General features: G+C 35.2%; 2 protein-coding genes, 1 long non-coding RNA gene and 1 pseudogene across 3 annotated transcripts; all 4 read right to left on the bottom strand.

The window, feature by feature from the left end:
* Positions 1–5,130: 5,130 nt before the first annotated feature.
* On the bottom strand, positions 5,131–5,826 carry LOC132062799 (pathogenesis-related leaf protein 4-like). Its single transcript, XM_059455290.1, has one exon. It carries the CDS (start codon positions 5,745–5,747, stop codon positions 5,256–5,258), a length of 492 nt encoding a protein of 163 aa, XP_059311273.1. The 5' UTR covers positions 5,748–5,826; the 3' UTR covers positions 5,131–5,255.
* Positions 5,827–7,131: 1,305 nt separating this feature from the next.
* Positions 7,132–8,469, bottom strand: LOC132062798 (uncharacterized). Its single transcript, XR_009416254.1, has 3 exons — positions 8,073–8,469; positions 7,932–7,987; positions 7,132–7,779 (listed from the first exon to the last, which is right to left on the bottom strand). It is a non-coding gene; the product is annotated as an uncharacterized LOC132062798 (long non-coding RNA).
* Positions 8,470–9,226: 757 nt separating this feature from the next.
* On the bottom strand, positions 9,227–9,976 carry LOC132062797 (basic form of pathogenesis-related protein 1-like; annotated as a pseudogene).
* An 8,284-nt stretch (positions 9,977–18,260) lies between these two features.
* LOC132062796 (pathogenesis-related leaf protein 4-like) lies at positions 18,261–19,003 on the bottom strand. Its single transcript, XM_059455289.1, has one exon. The coding sequence runs from the start codon at positions 18,933–18,935 to the stop codon at positions 18,444–18,446; it is 492 nt and encodes a 163-aa protein (XP_059311272.1). The 5' UTR covers positions 18,936–19,003; the 3' UTR covers positions 18,261–18,443.
* Between the last annotated feature and the right edge of the window lie 1,972 nt (positions 19,004–20,975).

Genomic DNA, 20,975 nt, shown 5'->3' with positions numbered 1-20,975 from the left:
TGCGGAAGCCGTACAAAGGTTTCCAATTTCCCTCAAATACGATCGTCTACAACGTGTTTTCAGAAGCAAAATGGCCATAACGATCCTAACCTTTCGGTGGTTATCCGGACGATATCCAACATCAATTACGGCTAGGGGATTTCCCATTTACGAGGAAACTCTTATTTCGGACGATGACTCCTTATCGTTATTTTTCGAAGTCTGCTATATTTAGCAATCATATCGTATAGCGACACTTGACATGTATGCAAGCGTTGAACGCTCTACTAATATTGAAGCACCCATGACGATGAGTTTGATATTCGGGATACTACGTATCTTCCCGCTATGAATATTGGGCTTCAAAGAGGTACACTTCAACAACAAACAATGATAGGAGTTGGTAACCAATCACATAACTTTGGTTGGACTATGCGGTAGCCGTGATATTCTGGACCGAGTAGTGCTCCAGATTCAAGTGAATTAGGTGGCGGGAGTATAGTTCGATATCGCCCTACTCAAGTAGAGTCATTTACAGAAAGGTAAATATAACGATGTTTTTTTCGCTTAAACTAGGAGACTTCTAGCTAGTTGTTTCTGAGATTTGAACCCCTTGAATTTTTCTATGTTTGTAGGTGTAACGATTTTGAAGAAAATCCCGTATTAACTCAGCTCACACAAATTGTTAGCAATAATGATGTAGCTAATGATCACTCCGGTGAGTCAGATAGTGATATCCCATTAGATCACAGAAACGAGACGATGATCACTCGTCGATGATGATGGTCATTCTTATGAAGACATTCTTGCTCGAAGTGATGGTAACGTTAGCTACCATTCTAATGCGATTCCGTATTTGGATAACACGAGAAGAAGGCCGGATGATTTTGCTTTCATGAGAGATGACGGTCCAGTTCGATCTGCACTGTGGGATTGTAAAAAACCTGAATTTATCAGATCAGGTTAGTATGGTGGCGATGAATATTCTTTTTATTTGTTGGCCCATTTTTACGGGGTTGATAATTTTCCTTGTATTATGCAATTAGGTATGTTATTTCAGAACAAGAAGGAAATGAAAGGCGCAGTGAGACAATATTGTCTGAAAGAAAAGAAAGAGTTCATTTGTGATCAGTCAAAGGTAAATTTTGGAGGGTTATTTGCAAGCGTCATATGTTGGGATGTGAGTGGATGATCCGTTTTAGAGAAATTTCAAGTGGTATGTGGAAGGCAGGCAAAGCGGATCTCCACCACAGTTGTCTCACGGATGATTACAGAAAGGATCATTTCAATTTGAACAATCACCTAATTGCTACTACGTTGATACCATATATTATGGTCGATCCATACATCGGTATTAAGTCGGTTCGGGGAAAAAATAAAAGGATTGCATTTGTTTACTCCTAGTTATAGAAAAGCACAAAAGGGGCGTAAGAAAGCTATTGAAATGGTATTTGGTGATTTTGAAACCTCTTTCAAGACATTGCCCCGATACATGGTGCCTTAAAATATTTCAATCCGGGGACCGTTGTTGAGTGGGAGCACGAATCAACTACAATGCAAGGTGAACACATCTTCAAGTTTCTTTTACGGGCTTATAAACCAAGCATCGATGGATTCAAAAGTTGCGGGCTGTCATCTCAATAGACGGTACTCATACGTACGGTAAGTATGAGATGAAAGCGCTAATTCTCTGTTGGAATTGATGCGAACAATAACATTTTTCCACTTGCATATGCTATTGTTGCACGTGAGAGCTTTGAGTCTTGGACGTGGTTCCTTGTGTTGTTGTGGAGACATATTGTTCGTGAGAGACAAGGAATTGGACTTATTTCTGACCGTCATCTGGGCATCTTGCAATGTGTCCAAACACATGATTGGTTACAACCACCATCCACACACCATAGGTTTTGCGTTCGGCATTTGAAAAGCAACTTCAATAAAAAGTTCCTCAACAGTGACCTTGAGAACCTAATGTGGTTGGCGGCTACAGAGCACCAGAAGAAGAAATATAAAATGAGGATGGAACAAATCAAAACAATGTCACCTCCAGCGTATCTGTGGTTAAAATCTCTTCGGAGGAGAAATGGACATTGCATAAGGACAACGGTCATAGGTGGGGGGCTATGACAACGAATGTCTCCGAGTCTTACAACGGTTTATTGAAGAAAGCTCGTGGACTGTCCGTTACTGCCATGGTCCGTTATACGTTTAAAAATTTTGTTGATCGGTTTGTTGAGAGAAGCACCCTTGCGATTTGTTGATTGCGGATAAAAAGTTTTGGCCGCGCGCTGTTGAAAAGAAGTTTGATGAATACTGGGAGAGGTCCCTAAAGCATCGACATGCGGCAATACAATGCAAGCGAAGGGGTCTTTGAGATTCGACATTTGCACACGACGGTAAGGGCGGAAATATCCATAAAGTCTCTGCCGAAGGAAAAGTGTTCGTGTGGGAAATGGAGAAACTACCATATGCCATGTTCACATGCAATTAAATTTTGTGATATCCGCGGAATTCAACCAAAGGACTATGTTAGCAAGTACTACAGTTGCAGGTTTTACAAGCAAACGTACAGTGGAAATTTTTCACCGTTGGGTGATGAGGCATATTGGCCACCTTCTCCCTTCAGTTTAATTGCAAACACTGAATACGAGCGAACTTCGAGAACGCGGACTACAACTAGAAGGAGGAATGAAATGGATATAGCTCCTGCTCGTATGGCTAGAAAGTGTAGTACGTGCAAGCAAACAGGTCATAACAAGAATCGCTGCCCCAACAGAAATCAGTAGTTATTGTTGCTTGTTGGTTTTTATGTTTTTTCTTAACTTGTACGATTGTTGTTTCCTTATGTAATCTTCCAAGAATATATAACATGTCTTGTGCCGTTTAATAGTTATCATGTAATTTAACATTTATTACTTAGTTAATGTGTGACGTTTATTTAACTTATATTTTATTTTTTATTACAGTCGTCGTATATAACACATATTTAATTATTATATGTGTTAAAATATTTATTTGAGTTATTCACTAAAATTAACTATATGCTTTAAAAATTAAAAAAAAAAATCAATAAATTTTTTTTATTAAAAACATAGCCGAATATGATTTAAATAGAGGCAACGTCAAACAAAACCCTAAACCGTGCGGGAAAAAATTAATGAAACGTAAAACGTGGAGGGATCCACGTTTTACAAATATATTTTGTAAAACGTGGATCCCTCCACGTTTTACTAAAATATATTTTTTTTTTATTTCGTTTCAACATTCTGACAATTGAAAAAAAAATGTTGGGGTATAACGTGGATCAGCCCACGTTATACCCCGTTTGGTATGTAAATTTTTGGCCGCCCTCTTTTAGTTTATACCGCATGCCTAGAGTGGTCGATTGGAGACGAACATTCTTTCTTTGCCATCCTTTGAAGTTGATACCAGAAAACTTCCCCAGTTTCTATGCAGGTGCCACCGCGTGTGCAGCATTTGGATGGCTTGACGACCCAACATTTGTCGTCCCAATAGTCACACCAACAGTAGTACCAACAGTCGCAGTTCCATTAGGAGCATTAACATCACTTTCTGTTTCCATTCTTCACTGTCAATAATTGACAAACAGTTTAATAAATGGCAAATGAAACAGAGAAGATATATCTTTTTCAAATTGATTCAGAATCTGTTTCACGATGAAGTTTTTATGTTCTTCAAATCGTGTCACTGTTATGAACTTTAATAATCCAACGAAGTTTTTATGTTCTTCAAGTTGGACAAGAAAAATTCCAAGGGAGTAGAAAATCAGAAGGTTTTAGTCTCCAAAACAGAATACAGATTAATATAAATATTTAAACAGTAATTTCCTTAAGATTGTTATCAATCTGTATTACGAAACAGTAACTTAGCAAAATTTCCAGAAACCAGTAACTTTACAAAATCAGAAAGTATAAACCAATGTAAAACAGAATCTGAAAAAATAATCAGAAAGAGTATACGAAAATATTTTTAAGTAACAAAAATCTAGCCCACTGAATGCACAGTGTGTCCTTAAGGAAATTATTCCCCTCAAGTACCCGAGGTTGAAAGTGGAATATATCCTCTCAGGAAAGAAAGATTTCACTCACCGGTGTATTGGTACCAAAAACTCTGATGTCCGGCGAACCACTTAACGGCAGTAGAGCACATAGAAGAAAACTTTTAAGAGAGTAGAAGAATAGAGAATATTAGAAAATTCATAAGTAATAATCTGAGTATTAAATGGAATTTATAGCCATTAATAAACTGGTACCTTTCGTGAAAGGCTTGCAACCTTTCACAAAATCTGTTATAACTGGTGGGAAATTTAAAATAATCCGGAAAAAGAAAAAGAAAACGGATCCGGGTCACTAACGGGTCGATACGGATATTTTAATTAATTAATTAAATTATATAATCCCACATCGTAGGTCGGGGGAGGGGGGGTAATGTCTTACTCCTACCAAGGTCACTCCGAAAGACCCTCGGCTCAAGAAAAGCATAAAAGCATAAACAAGTCGATAATGGATATTTTAATATAATTAATTAAATAAATAATAATTAATTATGTAATAAAAATTAATGAACCCTAATTTGGGTCCTCCAAACCCTGGTCATGTCCTCGGTAAGTCGTAATGTGCCATAATTAATTACCTCCCCCCAATAAATAATAATTAATTATGTAATTAAAATTAACGAAAATTTGGTCCAATAAGATTATCAATCCGAAGCCGAGCCGAGCGACGACGCGAGGGGAGACCCTCTTCTTAACCCTTTAGCAACAAGAAGGAATGCTTCTACTTTTAAGTTGGAGAACTTTTCTTTCCACCACCTATGAGGGACACATGCATGCTTATTTCATAAAGCCAGAGAAACAACTCATTTTTCCTCCACTTCTTTTCCCTCCATTTCCCATTCAACCTATCAATTAAACCCAACATCAATCACATCCACGAGATTTAACCCTCATCGGAACGGAACAAGAATAGAGTTATCTAGTAGATCTTCATGATATCTCAAAGATATTGAAATTTCTAAGAAAATATTGAAGAGCAAATGTAAGCTGATGATCATAAAGAATATACTCAAAACACTTCATCCAACATGAGTCTTTAAAATTAAAATATTCCATTTTGTTTTCCACGAAACGGATTGATGATCACAGTAGGACAACTTGCCCTATTACATGTGGAGATTTGGAACCTTACATATATACTTGCATGAGATGAAAGTAATTAAAAAGTAATTTTGAAACCATGCATCTTAATTATTATAAATCAATAAGGTTTCTCGCCAATGTAATTGCCAGGGGGATAATAGTTGCATGACACAAACCACGCTTCACCATTATCGCATTTCAACCTTGCACATCCAACTTGAAGTGTGTTTTTCCAGACCACCTGAGTATAATGTCCGCACATCCCTTGCTTGCAAGAGTTTGTGGCATAATCGTAGTTAGGTTTCTCTCCTACCCACAAGTTAACGGCTTCAACGGCCGAAAATTCACCGTAGCCCATGGCAAGATTTTCACCATAGGGTGAATCTGAATGTACCAATGTACATTCAGCTAATCTAGTGGAGGAATAATCGTGAGCATATTTTGCAAGAGTTTCGTTCCATTTTAGTGGTGGGAGTGGGGCACCAACTTCAGCACGGGCCTTGTTGTGGACTATAACGATATCTTTGGGCAAATTTTGGGCCAATGAAGAATGAGCCATGGCTAAGGCCATGATCACAACAAGGGTTGTTGAAAGCTTTGAGATCTCCATTTCCTTTTCTTTGCTTTTTTTGAGGCAAATTTGAGGGAAATGGAGAAGGTGATTGTGTTTGTTGATTTGGAAAAGTGAGATGGCTTGGTATTTATAGGAACTTCTTGACGAAAAAGGAGAAAATTTTGCTGAAAAACAAGAAGTAGTTTATGGTTAGCCCGTGAATGTTGGCATTTGAGAAAAAGTGACCAAATTAGCACCGTAGAAAAATGAGAGTGTAGGATTAAAAATTGAGTTTAACGTTCAGCATGACTTGACAAATTGAAAAGATAGAGGTTCACATGCCTAATATACCAAGCTATCACTTCACAAGCCTAATATACCAAGCTATCACTATGTTTTATTTCATAAGCGAATAGAAAAACTTTTTTAACTGAGAGAGACATGCTAGGAGCCCTTTTAGGATTATGAATATTATTATTTATTTGCTTCTTTCTTTGTTTGTTAAAAAAATATTTTGCTAATAGCCCATGGTTTTAGCATCGAAAGAACTTTTAGTAATTAAACAATGGCAAATAATTTTATGTACAAGATTACTTTAAAATCAACTTGTACGTGTATATAGTAAGCGTGAATTAGTAACTTAATCAGAATAGGAGGTAATTCTTGCAACTAGTTGAACTAATACTCGTTAACAATTCTTTTAACTTTTGGTGTATATAATAGCTCAAGTACTTACTTTTCTTATGCACTGCTACTTTGCCTTTTGACATGAATTAATTCAAAAATAAAATGTGGATTCTCAACTCTGCGCAATTATGGGAGTAATTCAAGGTTTCTAGACAAAGTAAAATAAAATTACTTTTCAATGTATGAACCACAATTTAAGGACATGCCAAAATCACGCTGTAGACTTTGAAAATTCATTGTAATTAAACTGCATATACGCAAAAGCAAAGATTAAATTAATGCCTTGTGGACAGAAAAGTCATCAGGTGCAAGAGTAAAGTCACCTCAAATTATTAACATGGAAATGGAAAGACTACTACTTTGTGTCGTGAACCTTCTTGAATTTCCACAAACCTGTTAAAAGAGGATAATATGACTGATAAAAAGGTTCAGTTAATCGACGCTATTAGCGGATAATTTTACGAACTCTGAAACAAGATTGTAGTTAATTTGAACCTTTTTTTTCATCCCTCTCATATTCTGTTTTCCCTTTTTGCATTCTCTTTTTAGGGTTTCGCGCGCATGGGAGGGTGGCGGGGGTGGGGGGTGGGGAGCGCCTGGCGTGTTGATGTGTCCTAGATTTCAGGAACCATGTTAGACAATGGCCAGATTTGACCATTACTGCAGTAAGCCAGCTTGATCAAATAAAGAAAAAAAAAAGAGCTATAAGCCTGGGCAAATTTTCGCCATTTACTAGTGAAGTGTCAAATACACATTTACCTTCAGGTGATGGAAGGGCTAGCAGTTGTTTTCTGCGAATTTTAACATTCAGTCGCTAACTAAATATTATAGATGAGAAATGAAAACAACGTTGTAACAAGATTGCCTTCAAGAAAGATAATTGTAAGAAATTAACAGAAAGAAATTGTACATAAAGAATGAAATCGTCATAACTTAGGTCCTATCTTCGATATTGCTTAAATATGCTACAAACAAGTCATTCCCGGTATGTGCAAGTCCTGGTAAGCAGAGGCGGATGGAGCTCTGTAACTTGGGGTTCAATTGAACCCCAAACTTTCGACGCGGAGTATAAATTTATGTGTAAAAATTTATTAAAATTACAATAAATAGTAGATATCAACCCATAAGTTTAGAAATATAATGGTTTAGTGCTAAAATTTAAGATGTTGAACCCCTAAAATTTAAATCCTAGATCCGCCTCTGCTGGTAAGCATCAGTGCATGCAATCATCATGTTTCTTCCCACCTGCTGTAGCCGGATGGGCATCGGCTCTAAACTCACTCATATGAGATATGTCTAGCATATGAAATCTAGTGCCTTCAAAGGCCCTGTACAGATGCTGGTTCACAAGGCGAACCTCCACATTTGTTCCGTTGTTTTGAAGGGAAAAGAGTTTCTCCACCTGGAAAACAGAACACAACACAACAAAAGCATAACAGTAAGAGGGCAAAGAATCTGTATGCCATCAATAACAGAGGTTACCCAACACTTGGCAACCAATGGACAGCTTTTCTTCTTTTTAGTAGTTAAAACTGTTTAAATGGAGAGAGTTACCTCTTGAGGTCAGAGAGGCTGTGACCGCTGGCAAGAGCCACCTTGGTCCCAGTCACCTAGTAGAAACAACACACAAAGAAGCTTAGAGAAGAAGCACATGTAAACTTCTGAGGCATATACAGGCAACTGATGGGAATTAACCTGTGTATGTGGAATATGACGAAAGTCATTTTTGTAGAAAATATTTTCCGAAAGATCCTTTAGCAATTTAGCCTCTTTTTTTTTATAGTTAAGCGCAGCCTCCATAAAGTGGTACTTCTTTTTTTTTGGGCAGAAACGTAAAAGCCGCCATTAAATAATACCTGGTGAACCACCAGGATTTAGGATGACAAGGAGTACTACTTTGACCCTTTAAACAAATTTTATAACAAGGATTAATATGGTTTTCTTGGTGAGTTTCTCTCCATTCTAGAGCCTATCTTTTCCTGAGCCTATGTCTAAAATTGTTCTCCCTAGTTGATCAAACTAATTAATGTCTAGGGAAAATTAACAGAAATGTGAATATCCACGCGATAAAAAATTATTATCCAGAGTTATTATTTAAAAACTATCATAAATTTTATCTTTTTAGAATAATATTAATAAAATATCTAATACATACGTATATACGTTGGATACCTTCGTATTATACAATTCACATGTTATAACAGTATACAACAAGGTGATTCAACCTTTTTTATTATTGCATGCTTTCGAAGCATATAACTCACATAATTGTACAGCTGGGGAGGTATACAACATATAAAACCGTGTTCTAAAATCGTTTAATAGGCGAATTTCATGAATGGATACATCGTCTAAGCGTAGTCCTGTAAAAGGCCCTATATCTATTCTCAAGTAATATGGGTACAGGAACTTTCCACTACATGTCGTTTATTTAATTAACTCTTTTTTAATTTTTTATTTATAGAAAACCCCTCTTCAAAAGCTTAAGTAATATTATATCGTATCAAGATATGAATGCTTAGGCACGCAATATAGCACAAGTAACGAAACAGTCTTGTTAGTATAAGGAAAAATAGATTTAACTTATTCGCATTGTTAGTGTAATTATTTTTAACTATATATATCAATGCTTTTTAATCTGTTATACAGTAGCAAGAATTTTCTGGCCGGCAGATTTTTTAGATTACTAACAACACTTATTCTTGTGGATTTTCATTTAAATGATCCAATAGTAAAAGAATTCTTTAATGTATTTGACCTGGTCAACAGGGGCAATTCGCACTTCTTTTGGGATGGTCTTTAAATTTTGCCCCTTAAATTGCTGGTCTTTAAGTTTTGCATGCATAGCAAAACTGATTCCATCAACCAACATGAAGATACAAGGGTCCAAACGGTCCATATTGTTCACAATTTAGAATACAACTACACCCATTAGATTATTATCCAACTACGTAAGGTAACATCACATGCATAGCATAGCACTGGATTTTATTTTCCTTTAACAATTGAAGAAGCTTTATTCATTCATGATTTGATTATGTAAACTCATTAGACATCTGTGGGAAGTTCCAACTTTGAATCGAAGGCTGGTTGCTCTTCAAGATCACCATACGGACGTTGTCCCCTGTAATTACCTGGTGGATCATAATTGCACGTTATAAAATAGCACCCGTTGTTGCACCGAACCCGAGCACAGCCAAGACGTACTGAGTTACGCCAGACCACCTGAGTATAGTGTCCACATACTTTTCCCGGTACACAAGTATTTGGATTATAATGGTACCATTGCTTCTCATCGACCCACATCTTCACAGCACGATCCTCGTTGAGCTGAGGGAAGGCGGCGGCTAGGTTTTCGCCCTAAGGGCCATGAGAATGGATCATCCCACAATCACCAATTCTCTGATTGGCATAATTTTGGGCATAGGCCGCTAGCCTATCGTCCCATGTCATGGGGCCGACACCAACTTGTCTACGAGCTGCATTGTGAGGGTTAAGATAATCTTGAGGAGAATTTTGAGCTTGAGATGAGTGAACTATAGCAATTGTGATGAAACAAGCAACTAATGTTGTTAAGCCAATGGAGAATCCCATTTTGGGTTTTGATGAGAACAACGTATAATATGGATGGGCTTAAATAGAGAAGAATGCTGAGTTAAAAAGTTTGCAAGTTGTTAAAAAAAAAAAAATGAATTCAACGATTACTTGTTAATTAGCACAATCATCAGGCATATTTGAAAAGTGTTTATATTACTATCTTGTTTAATTCAAAGAATGTCAGATCATGCAACTATTAATTCGTTTAAGAAGCAAAAGCCGCCACTAAGAAAAAAAAAACAATATGATGAACACTATTATTGCCGTGATCATTATACTTGACCAACTCTAATAATCATTATATATATTGACAATGCAATATTGTCTATATTTTAACACTACTGATAATTACTTATTTCATTTTTCATGTTATAATCCCACATTTTGTGGATTGTTTCTTAGGCTGTAGTAGTGTAATTATCTTTTAAGTAGCTTAATAGTGTTTAAAAATTCTACATTGACGATGGATACAACTAAGTTAAACTCATAAATCATTAGTTTTTTTATTAACTGCGTGTCCTCATTGCTCTTTTGACACAATCTTTTTTAATCACTGCAAAAAAATGAGTAATTCGTGGAGGTTTTAGCCTCCGCTAGTTGTTAAAGGAAGCTAAAACCTTCGCGAATTGCAACTTTCAACCTCCACAAATTAATATTTTTTTTATAGTGTTTCTTGATTTGAAGAAAATCTAATTTCATAAAAGTCCTTCAATATGTTTGATATCCTGCTCATAGAATGTACGTTTTTAATATGTTATAGTTGGAGCAGAAATATTCGAGCAATCGTCCTTTTCAAGTTTTGATATTGTTTAAATTAATGCCAATTTATATAATCTATAGTTAAGCGCAGCCTCCTTAAAATAATGTTTCCATGCAAGTAGTTTTCCCAAAAATGGGAAAGCCGCCATTAGATTAATAATGCTTAAGTGTACATTAGGATCTAAGATGCCAATTCCTCGATAAGTTTGTTGTTCCTAGTTGAATTAATTAATTAATTAATTAATTAATTAATTTTTATTCCGGTGTCACATAGTATTGCAGTCAACCTAATGTGAGATTAGCTCAACTTCAACCATCTCACATGTTTGTACACATACAGGGTAATTTGCACTTTTGTCCCTATTCTGTTCTGGTCTTTAATTTTTGTCATTCAAAATCGAACTTATGTCTAGAGACTTATACATCATAATATCCACAAGTTATGACAACACTCTTAAAGAACATATGTCTCCCTAGACATAAGTTCGATTTTGAAGGACAAAAGTTAAAGACCAGTCAATTTGAAAAACAGACCGTGCAATTACTTCACATATAGGGCAATTCGCCCTTCTTTTGGGGTGGTCGATCTTTAACTTTTGTCCCTCAATTTGAGGCAAAATCTATATCTTAAGGAAAAGTTTTGCCTTATGGGGCATACTTTTGGTTATGCCTTAACTAAAAGTCTGTCCCATAGGGCATAACTAAACTATACCTTAAGGAAAAGCTCTGCCTTATGGGGCAGACTTTTAGTTATCTTTGGATCCGACACAACTTTAGTTTTTCCTTAAGGCGTGTATGCCGGATCGCCTTGCCTTGCGAAAATATTTTTTTATTTTATGCTTGAGCGGGGGTTCGAACCCAGAACCTCAGGTATTCGCCCACCTTTCCAAGCGAAGGGCAAAACTTAAAGACCACAAATATGAGGGACAAAATTTAAAGACCACCCCAAAAGAAGGACAATCCGCGCAAAAAAATGTAACATATATAGTCGTGAAGCATTTTTTTGCGCGGATTGCCCTTCTTTTGGGGTGGTCTTTAAATTTTGCCCCTCATATTTGTGGTCTTTAAATTTTGCCCCCATATCGCTGGTCTTTAATTTTTGCCCTTCGCGTTGCAATCCTGAGCTTCGCGCAGAAATCATAAGGTTCTAGGTTCGAAGCCCCGCTCAAGCATAAATTAAAAAAAAAATATCACAAGGCAAGGATTGGGTCGCGTGTATGCCGGACCCAGCATACACTTGTTAAGGAATAACCAAAGCTATGCCGGACCCGGCATACTCATGCCTTATGGGTAGACTTGGCATAAGTATGCCGGGTCCAGCATAACTTTGGTTATTCCTTAACAAGTGTATGCCGAGTCCGACATACTTATGGACAGACTTTTAGTTAAGCCTTAACTAAAAGTCTTTTCCTAGTTATATGGGGCAGACTTTTAGTTAAGACATAACTAAAAGTATGCCCCATAAGACATAACTAAAAGTATGCCCCATAAGGCATAACTTTTCCTTAAGACATAGACTTTACCTTATAAGGCAAACTTTTAGTTATGCCTTAAGGAAAAGTTCCGCCTTATGGGGCATACTTTTAGTTATGCCTTATGGGGCAGACTTTTAGTTAAGGCATAACTAAAAGTATTTGGAACTTTTCCTTAAGGCATAAACTTTGCCTTATAAGGCGGAACTTATAGTTATGCCGGGTCCGGCATAACTTTAGTTATTCCTTAAGGAAAAGTTCCGCCTTATGGGGCATACTTTTAGTTATGTCTTATGGGGCACACTTTTAGTTAAGGCATAACTAAAAGTTTACCTTGAAAAGAAAAAAAAATTATATACCTCAAGGCAAAGTCTGCCCCCATCGGCAAATTTTTGGTTAAACATAACTAAAATTCTGCCGGTGGGGGCATAGCGAAATTCAAACTCTGCCTTGCGAATTTTTTTAAAATTTTTGACTGAGTGGGGGTTCGAACCTGGAACCCATGGGTTTTAGTCGAAGGGCAAAATTTAAAGATTACAAATATGAGGGGCAAAATTTAAAGACCACCCTAAAAGAAGGGCAATTCGCACCAAATCACGGGTTTAGTCGGGGCCCTTCACTTGCCCAAAATTTGTCGGACAATTTGCACGATTGTCATTCGTTGGGGACGGTTTTAAATTTTTGTTCCTCAAATTATTGGTCTTTAATTTTTATCCTTCGCCTAAAATATCCCGAGGTTCTGGGTTCGAACCTCAGCTAAATCATTAAAAAAAAATAGAAGGCAAGGCTTTACAAAAAGTCTGCTTTATAAGGCAAACTTTTAGTTATGTCTCAAAGCATTGCCATCTCCGGCAGATTTTTTGCAAAGGCTTGCCTTGCGATTTTTTTTTTGGCTGAGGGGGGTTCGAACCCAGAAACTCGGGGTATTTTCGACCACCTTTTTAAGCGAATGACAAAAATTAAAAATTCGTAATTTGAGGGGGAAAAATTAAAGACCACCCAAAAGAAGGACAATCCGCGCAAAAAAAATGAAATTTGTCCCTTCCCACCATTAAAATGGAACAACATGGTTGCCGCCTACATAAATAATGTAAATGCTTTTTTAAGTTTAATAAGTATTCATAAAATTAGGAAAAGTGCATTCTGTATGTTCAAAAAATACTACGGCAATTTTCAAAAAATATATAGCCACCATCTCAAAGACAAAAACAAAATTCAACAAGAAAAATTGACTTAAAACATCATTAAATCTAATAGCTTATTTTTTAGTGTATTTATTTAGCAGAAACATTTAACTTTAAAAAAAAATTAACTAAAAAAAATTTAACATTGTTTAATGTTATTAGGAGACCCGTTGGAGACCTCTTTGGCGCTAAAATATGTCTATTTTTGTTAGTCTTTTATCAACAACTGAATCTCAGCCTTCACTTCTTGTTGGAAAACTTACGGAAAATACTTCATCACGAACACGTGTAGGGACTTTTCTTCATCGCGAACACTTGTAGGAACTTCTTTTACACTTGAGGAAAATGCTTGATCACGAATAATTGTAGAGAATTTTTCGTAGCTTGAGGCATGCCGATGGCACTGTCCTTAAGGATATTTCACCTGGTATGGGTGTATCCCCCAGGATTCAACAAGCTCTTCTAGTACAAAACTAGGAGCCAGAATCAACAAAGATTTATCTCAAAATAAAACCAAAGACACAAAAATATGGGAGGAAGAACTTTTCTTGATGTATCTCTTTTCTACAAGGAAAAATATGTTTATATCTCTCATAGAAAACCCAAGACTACAAAATGAGGAGGAGTATATTTTTCTCCGGTTTTCCTACTGAAAAAATCAACCCATAATGTTATATTATATATTATTATATAGCTAACTTCTAATCATTTGTACAAAGATTTAAGAATAATAAATGCCATAAAAGATCATAAAGGCAATTGGTCAAATGACCGGATTTAATTTATAAAACCGTTTTGCAACGTCGGAAATGAATTCAAGAATAATTATATTCTTAATAATGGCTAATAAAAGTGAGGTGATTAATGGCTAGTAAAAGAATAAAGATATTTCTTTTGTATTAAAGCCAATAAAAACCTTAGAGATAATCCTTTTATTTTTGAGATATTAAATAGAAAATAATATTTTCTAACAATCCCCCATATATCTCAAAAATAATAAAATAAATAAAATAAGAAGTTTTGCTGGGTTTACATATATGAGTACAATGCGTCGCCCGTGTCTACTAGATAAAACAAGATTAAACTTACGTAATAATTGGTGAAGTTTACAACTTTGAACCAAAATTCTTTTATAAGCCTAGGGTCTTATTCTATCACATTATACTCGCACAATCTTTGTCGTTATCGCGGTTTTGCGCTTATGAGGCCGCGCGCGTGTCCCGGTATTCATGAGTGCTCTAGAAATCCGTCACAATTTCATAGAAGCGCACCACTCCACACTCATATAGGTCCAATCATCAAGTGTATTTCGCAGAGCAATACACCACCTATAAAGGATATGAATTGGATTAAGAGTTTATAACTCGACCTCACTTTACTTAATTACACTATATTCACACACCATAGGAAGGGATATAATTTTATAGTGCACACTTGATCAACTAATGACTTGTTATTACCCATATGAACATAATTCATGGGATCTCCAATCACATAGGTGGGTTACCATCATTGTTGATTCTCATTGACTAAAAAAATCTCATTCCCTCGATGTTTCGTATAGGGAATTGATCAAGTTCACCTCCGACTTCACATACTTTATTTACGTTAAAGACCGCTTTTAACACATTATGTCCAAATATATATGTCTAAGCTACTATGACAATCACAATGTATAGACGCAAAAAAAATGAATACTTGTTAAAAGGTCTCTTAACCATTCAACCTCATTACCAACCAATTAAAATGGAACAACATGTTTGGAACCCCCACCAAAAATAACTCATAACCACTGTAAATTTTGATATTCACTGCATCATTGTACCCTCTAGTACAACAAAATTAAAACTACATTTGTACCATAATTATGGCACCTCACAAATGTTTATTTTTTCTTCCAAAAATGAGTAGCATAACATTAACAAGACACCCCCACACTATCATATATTTCTTTCTATAATTCAAAGAATATTCTTTCTATAATTCACAAGAAATATTTTCCCTCCAATTTGTTTCTTCTCCCATCACCATAATATATAAGTCATACTATCTCTTACTTATATATAATAAAGTAATATAAAACGTACAGAGAGAGCACCCAACAAACATTTCTAATTTTCTCACTCTCTTAGTTTTAAACCCAATCAGTTACAATTGAATTCAAATGGTCTGTCATGGTTTTCAAAAGCAACGTCTGAATTTTAATGGAATAATTATACTATTATGACATATTAATATAATATTAAAGTAATAAATCTAGACAAAAACTCTGCAATATCAACTTTATCTATTTCAACAAGAGAAACTTGAACTTGTATTTTCTTATATAAGAAAAACTAATATATCCAAGTCTAACTTACCATAAACTAAATGAAATAATCATGTAAACACAAGTACTAGCATTTTCACCTTGGAAGATATTAGGCACAAACAAATCATGATTACAAAATTCTTTGCCAATAAAAACATTGTTTTTGGTTAACACAATTATCGTGCTCAAAATAAACTTTCACCCCCACTTTTCCTAATAATCTCATAGAAACTAAATTGGTTTAAAAATCTTAGGAACATGCATGTACCACGTTGGCTAATGTCAATGTTTTTCCAAATATGTGTTCAAGAAGAGAATTTTTCATTCCAAGAACTTGAGTAGTTCTAGAATCACCAACATAAATCAATCATTCTTTTTCTTCAACTTGGGTGTAGAACACAAAATTATTTTAGCACAAATATGCTTAGTAGCACCAAAGTCTAACACCCAATCTCTCACACTAGCCACAAGATTCGCTTGAGAAATGACCACAACAATTATATCATCCGCTTAGCCACACTTATTTTACTTAGACGGGATTATCATTTCTCCGAATCTTCTTTTACATTGAGAGATATAATGGCTTAGTTTGCCACACATGTAATTATAGTTATTTTCACGAAGATTTTCTTATTGACTTTATGTCAACTAACCACGTTTTCTTTTCTCCAAATATAAACATAAAATATTGTCATACCTTATTAGACTTTCCAAGACATGCACATATAAAGTTCTCACCTCTCTTCTTGGTACTTCCAAACACGGTGCATGGTTACAGGACACACTTGCCTTAGGAACTTCTTTTACACTTGAGGCCCAAACTTGTCTTGACCAACCGATTCCACCAAGTGCAATTGTTGTAGTTCAAGTAATATTTATCGCTAGATGCCTTGTTGAAAATATTATAAACCGTATTCTCCGTAAGAATAGAGTATAAAAATATCCTTAAGATTGTTGGAAAACTTACGGAAAATACTTCATCACGAACACGTGTAGGGACTTTTCTTCATCGCGAACACTTGTATTTTACACTTGAGGAAAATGCTTGATCACGAATAATTGTAGAGAAAGCTTGAGGCATGCCGATGGCACCGCCCCTTAAGGATATTTCACCGAAGATGGTGTATCCCAGATTCAACAAGCTCTTCTAGTACAAAACTAGGGGCCGTAATCTAACAAAGATTTATCTCAAAATAAAACCCAGCACACAAAAATATGGGAGGAAGAACTTTTCTTGATGTATCTCTTTTCTACAAGGAAAAATATGTTTATATCTCTCATAGAAAACCCAAGACTACAAAATGAGGAGGAGTATATTTTTCTCCGGTTTTCCTACTGAAAAAATCAACCCATAATGTTATATTATATATTATTATATAGCTAACTTCTAATCATCTACTGTACAAAGATTTAAGAATAATAAATGCCATAAAAGATCATAAAGGCAATTGGTCAAATGACCGGATTTAATTTATAAAACCGTTTTGCAACGTCAGGAAATGAATTCAAGAATAATTATATTCTTAATAATGGCTAATAAAAGTGAGGTGATTAATGGCTAGTAAAAGAATAAAGATATTTCTTTTGTATTAAAGCCAATAAAAACCTTAGAGATAATCCTTTTATTTTTGAGATATTAAATAGAAAATAATATTTTCTAACACTTCTTTCTTGGATGCTTGGCAAGTATCTAACGGTGTATTGATCTTTGCAGGAGCCATAATTTTCATTAAGGGTGTCAAAAAATTATAACTGTGTCGCAAGCAATTAAGGATCCAACTCGTGGCCTTAGGGAATTATTACAACCCTTTAACTTCTACGCTAAAGCTTTAACTTGTGTCAAGGGGTATCAACAATGCCATATATACCCATAAAATCAAAATTTGACCAATATATACAATGTAATTTTGCGGCGAAGGGGGTATCGCTTGACACCCCTTGGGGAAGGATAGCTCCGCCCCATCTTTATTATTGATTTTGTACTGGAGGGGATCGGTTCCCCCACAAAATTAGCTGAATGCAAAATTATAACATCTAGAAGGATCGACCCTATGGCGAAAATCTTGCCATTGCGTAGCATACGGCGAGTTTTCGCTGTTAATGCCGTACGTGATCATGATTCGTGGTGACGTACGAAAATTTATTAAATATCAGTTGGTAGTTCCAATTTGGAATCGATCGAAGGGTTGCTAGCTATTCAAGATCGATCAATACGGAAGTTCTCCTTTAACGTTACCTGGTGGATCTTCATTGCAAGTTATGAAAACCCACCCATTGCTAGCACAATCAAGACGTGATGAATTACGTCTCCATATTCAATCGAACCTGCTCATTAATTAACCGTCCAAATAACTTTGTAAGTTACCCATATTTATGTGTCAATCCAGCTTAATTACAAGTTTATAGTATTTGACTTCCACGAGATTTAACCCTCATCAGAACGGAACAAGAATAAAGTTATCTAGTAGATCTTCATGATATCTCAAAGATATTGAAATTTCTAAGAAAATATTGAAGAGCAAATGTAAGCTGATGATCATAAAGAATATACTCAAAACACTTCATCCAACATGAGTCTTTAAAATTAAAATATTCCATTTTGTTTTTCACGAAACGGATTGATGATCACAGTAGGACAACTTGCCCTATTACATGTGGAGATTTGGAACCTTACATATATACTTGCATGAGATGAAAGTAATTAAAAAGTAATTTTGAAACCATGCATCTTAATTATTATAAATCAATAAGGTTTCTCGCCAATGTAATTGCCAGGGGGATAATAGTTGCATGACACAAACCACGCTTCACCATTATCGCATTTCAACCTTGCACATCCAACTTGAAGTGTGTTTTTCCAGACCACCTGAGTATAATGTCCGCACATCCCTTGCTTGCAAGAGTTTGTGGCATAATCGTAGTTAGGTTTCTCTCCTACCCACAAGTTAACGGCTTCAACGGCCGAAAATTCACCGTAGCCCATGGCAAGATTTTCACCATAGGGTGAATCTGAATGTACCAATGTACATTCAGCTAATCTAGTGGAGGAATAATCGTGAGCATATTTTGCAAGTGTTTCGTTCCATTTTAGTGGTGGGAGTGGGGCACCAACTTCAGCACGGGCCTTGTTGTGGACCATAACGATATCTTTGGGCAAATTTTGGGCCAATGAAGAATGAGCCATGGCTAAGGCCATGAGCACAACAAGGGTTGTTGAAAGCTTTGAGATCTCCATTTCCTTTTTCTTTGCTTTTTTTGAGGCAAATTTGAGGGAAATGGAGAAGGTGATTGTGTTTGTTGATTTGGAAAAGTGAGATGGCTTGGTATTTATAGGCACTTCTTGACAAAAAAGGAGAAAATTTTGCTGAAAAACAAGTAGTAGTTTATGGTTAGCCCGTGAATATTGGCATTTGAGAAAAAGTGACAAAATTAGCAACGTAGAAAAATGAGAGTGTAGGATTAAAAATTGTGTCTAACGTTCAGCATGACTTGACAAATTGACAAAGATAGAGGTTCACATGCCTAATATACCAAGCTATCGCTATGTTTTATTTGATAAGCGAATAGAAAAACTTATTTAACTGAGAGAGACATGCTAGGAGCTCTGTTAGTATTATTATGATGATGATTATTATTATTATTATTATTATTATTATTATTATTATTATTTATTTGCTTCTTTCTTTGGTTGTTAAAAAATATTTTGCTAATAGCCCATGGTTTTAGCATCAAAAGAACTTTTAGTAATTAAACAATGGCAAATAATTTTATGTACAAAATTACTTTAAAATCAACTTGTACGTGTATATAGTAAGCGTGAATTTGTAAATCAGAATAGGAGGTAATTCTTGCAACTAGTTGAACTAAATTCTTTTAACTTTTGGTGTATACAATAGCTCAAGTACTTACTTTTCTTATGCACTGCTATTATGCGGTTTGACATGAATTAATTCAAAAATAAAATGTGGATTCTCAACTCTTTGGGCGCGCAATTATGGGAGTAATTCTAGGTTTCTAGACAAAGTAAAATAAAATTACTTTTCAATGTATGAACCACAATTTAAGGACATGCCAAAATCACGCTGTAGACTTTGAAAAGTCATTGTAATTAAACTGCATATACGCAAAAGCAAAGATTAAATTAGTGCCTTATGGACAGAAAAGTCATCAGGTGCAATAGCAAAGTAACCTCAAATTATTAACATGGAAAGACTAACACTTTGTGTCATGAACCTTCTTGAATTTCCACAAACCTGTTAAAAGATGATAATATGACTGATAAAAGGTTCAGTTAATCGACGCTATTAGCGGGTAATTTTACGAATTCTGAAACAAGATTGTAGTTTGAACCTTTTTTTTTTTATTTTTTTTTTTTTTATAATCCCTCATATCCTGTTTTCGCTTTCTACTTTTTCTCTTTTTAGGGTTTCGCGCACATGGGAGGGTGGGGGCTTGGTGTTGGGGTTGAGGGGGTGGAGGGTGGCATGTTGGTATCTCTAGATTTCGGGAACCATGTTAGACAGTGGCCAGATTTGACCATTACTACAGTAAGCCAGCTTGATCAGATAAGGAAAAAAAAAGAGCTTAAGTATGAGCAAATTTTCGCCATTTACTAGTGAAGTGTCAAATACACATTTACCTTCAGGTGATGGAAGGGCTAGCAGTTGTTTTCTGTGAATTTTAATATTCAGTCGCTAACTAAATATTATAGATGAGAAATGAATGCAACCAAGTTGTAACAAGATTGCCTTCAAGAAAGAAAATTGTAAGGCCATCTCCAACCATTTATTTATTCCAAATTTTTACTCCAAAATGGAGTAAACTAACTCCAACCATTGCTCCATTTTTTACTCCAAAATGGATTATTTCTTTTTATATTCTTCTCTCTCTTCTATATTATATTATTATCTTTTATTTAAATTTTATTTTCTTATTTCCATTAAACAAATCCTATCTTTTTTCTTTTTTACATATTCATCCCATATAATTCATATTTCTTTCTTATATAATCATTTAAAATAAAATTATTTATACCATAAATTTTTAAATAATATAATTTGTAAGCAAATATTATAGATTATACATATTAACGGATAATTCAAATAAAAGTGAAATTGTTGAGATACAAGATAATGCAATACATGTTACATTATGGTAAAATTTAGTTTAAATACTACTTAAATATTCAACTTCCACCTCTAGTATGCTCCCATAAATGATCTATTAATGCATTACAAAGTGCAAAATTAGGATCTTTGTCCTTAATTTTTTTGTG

Source organism: Lycium ferocissimum, chromosome 7 (genome assembly GCF_029784015.1).
Source record: "Lycium ferocissimum isolate CSIRO_LF1 chromosome 7, AGI_CSIRO_Lferr_CH_V1, whole genome shotgun sequence".
Taxonomy (NCBI): domain Eukaryota; kingdom Viridiplantae; phylum Streptophyta; class Magnoliopsida; order Solanales; family Solanaceae; genus Lycium; species Lycium ferocissimum.
This window is presented reverse-complemented; position numbering and strand designations above follow the sequence as displayed.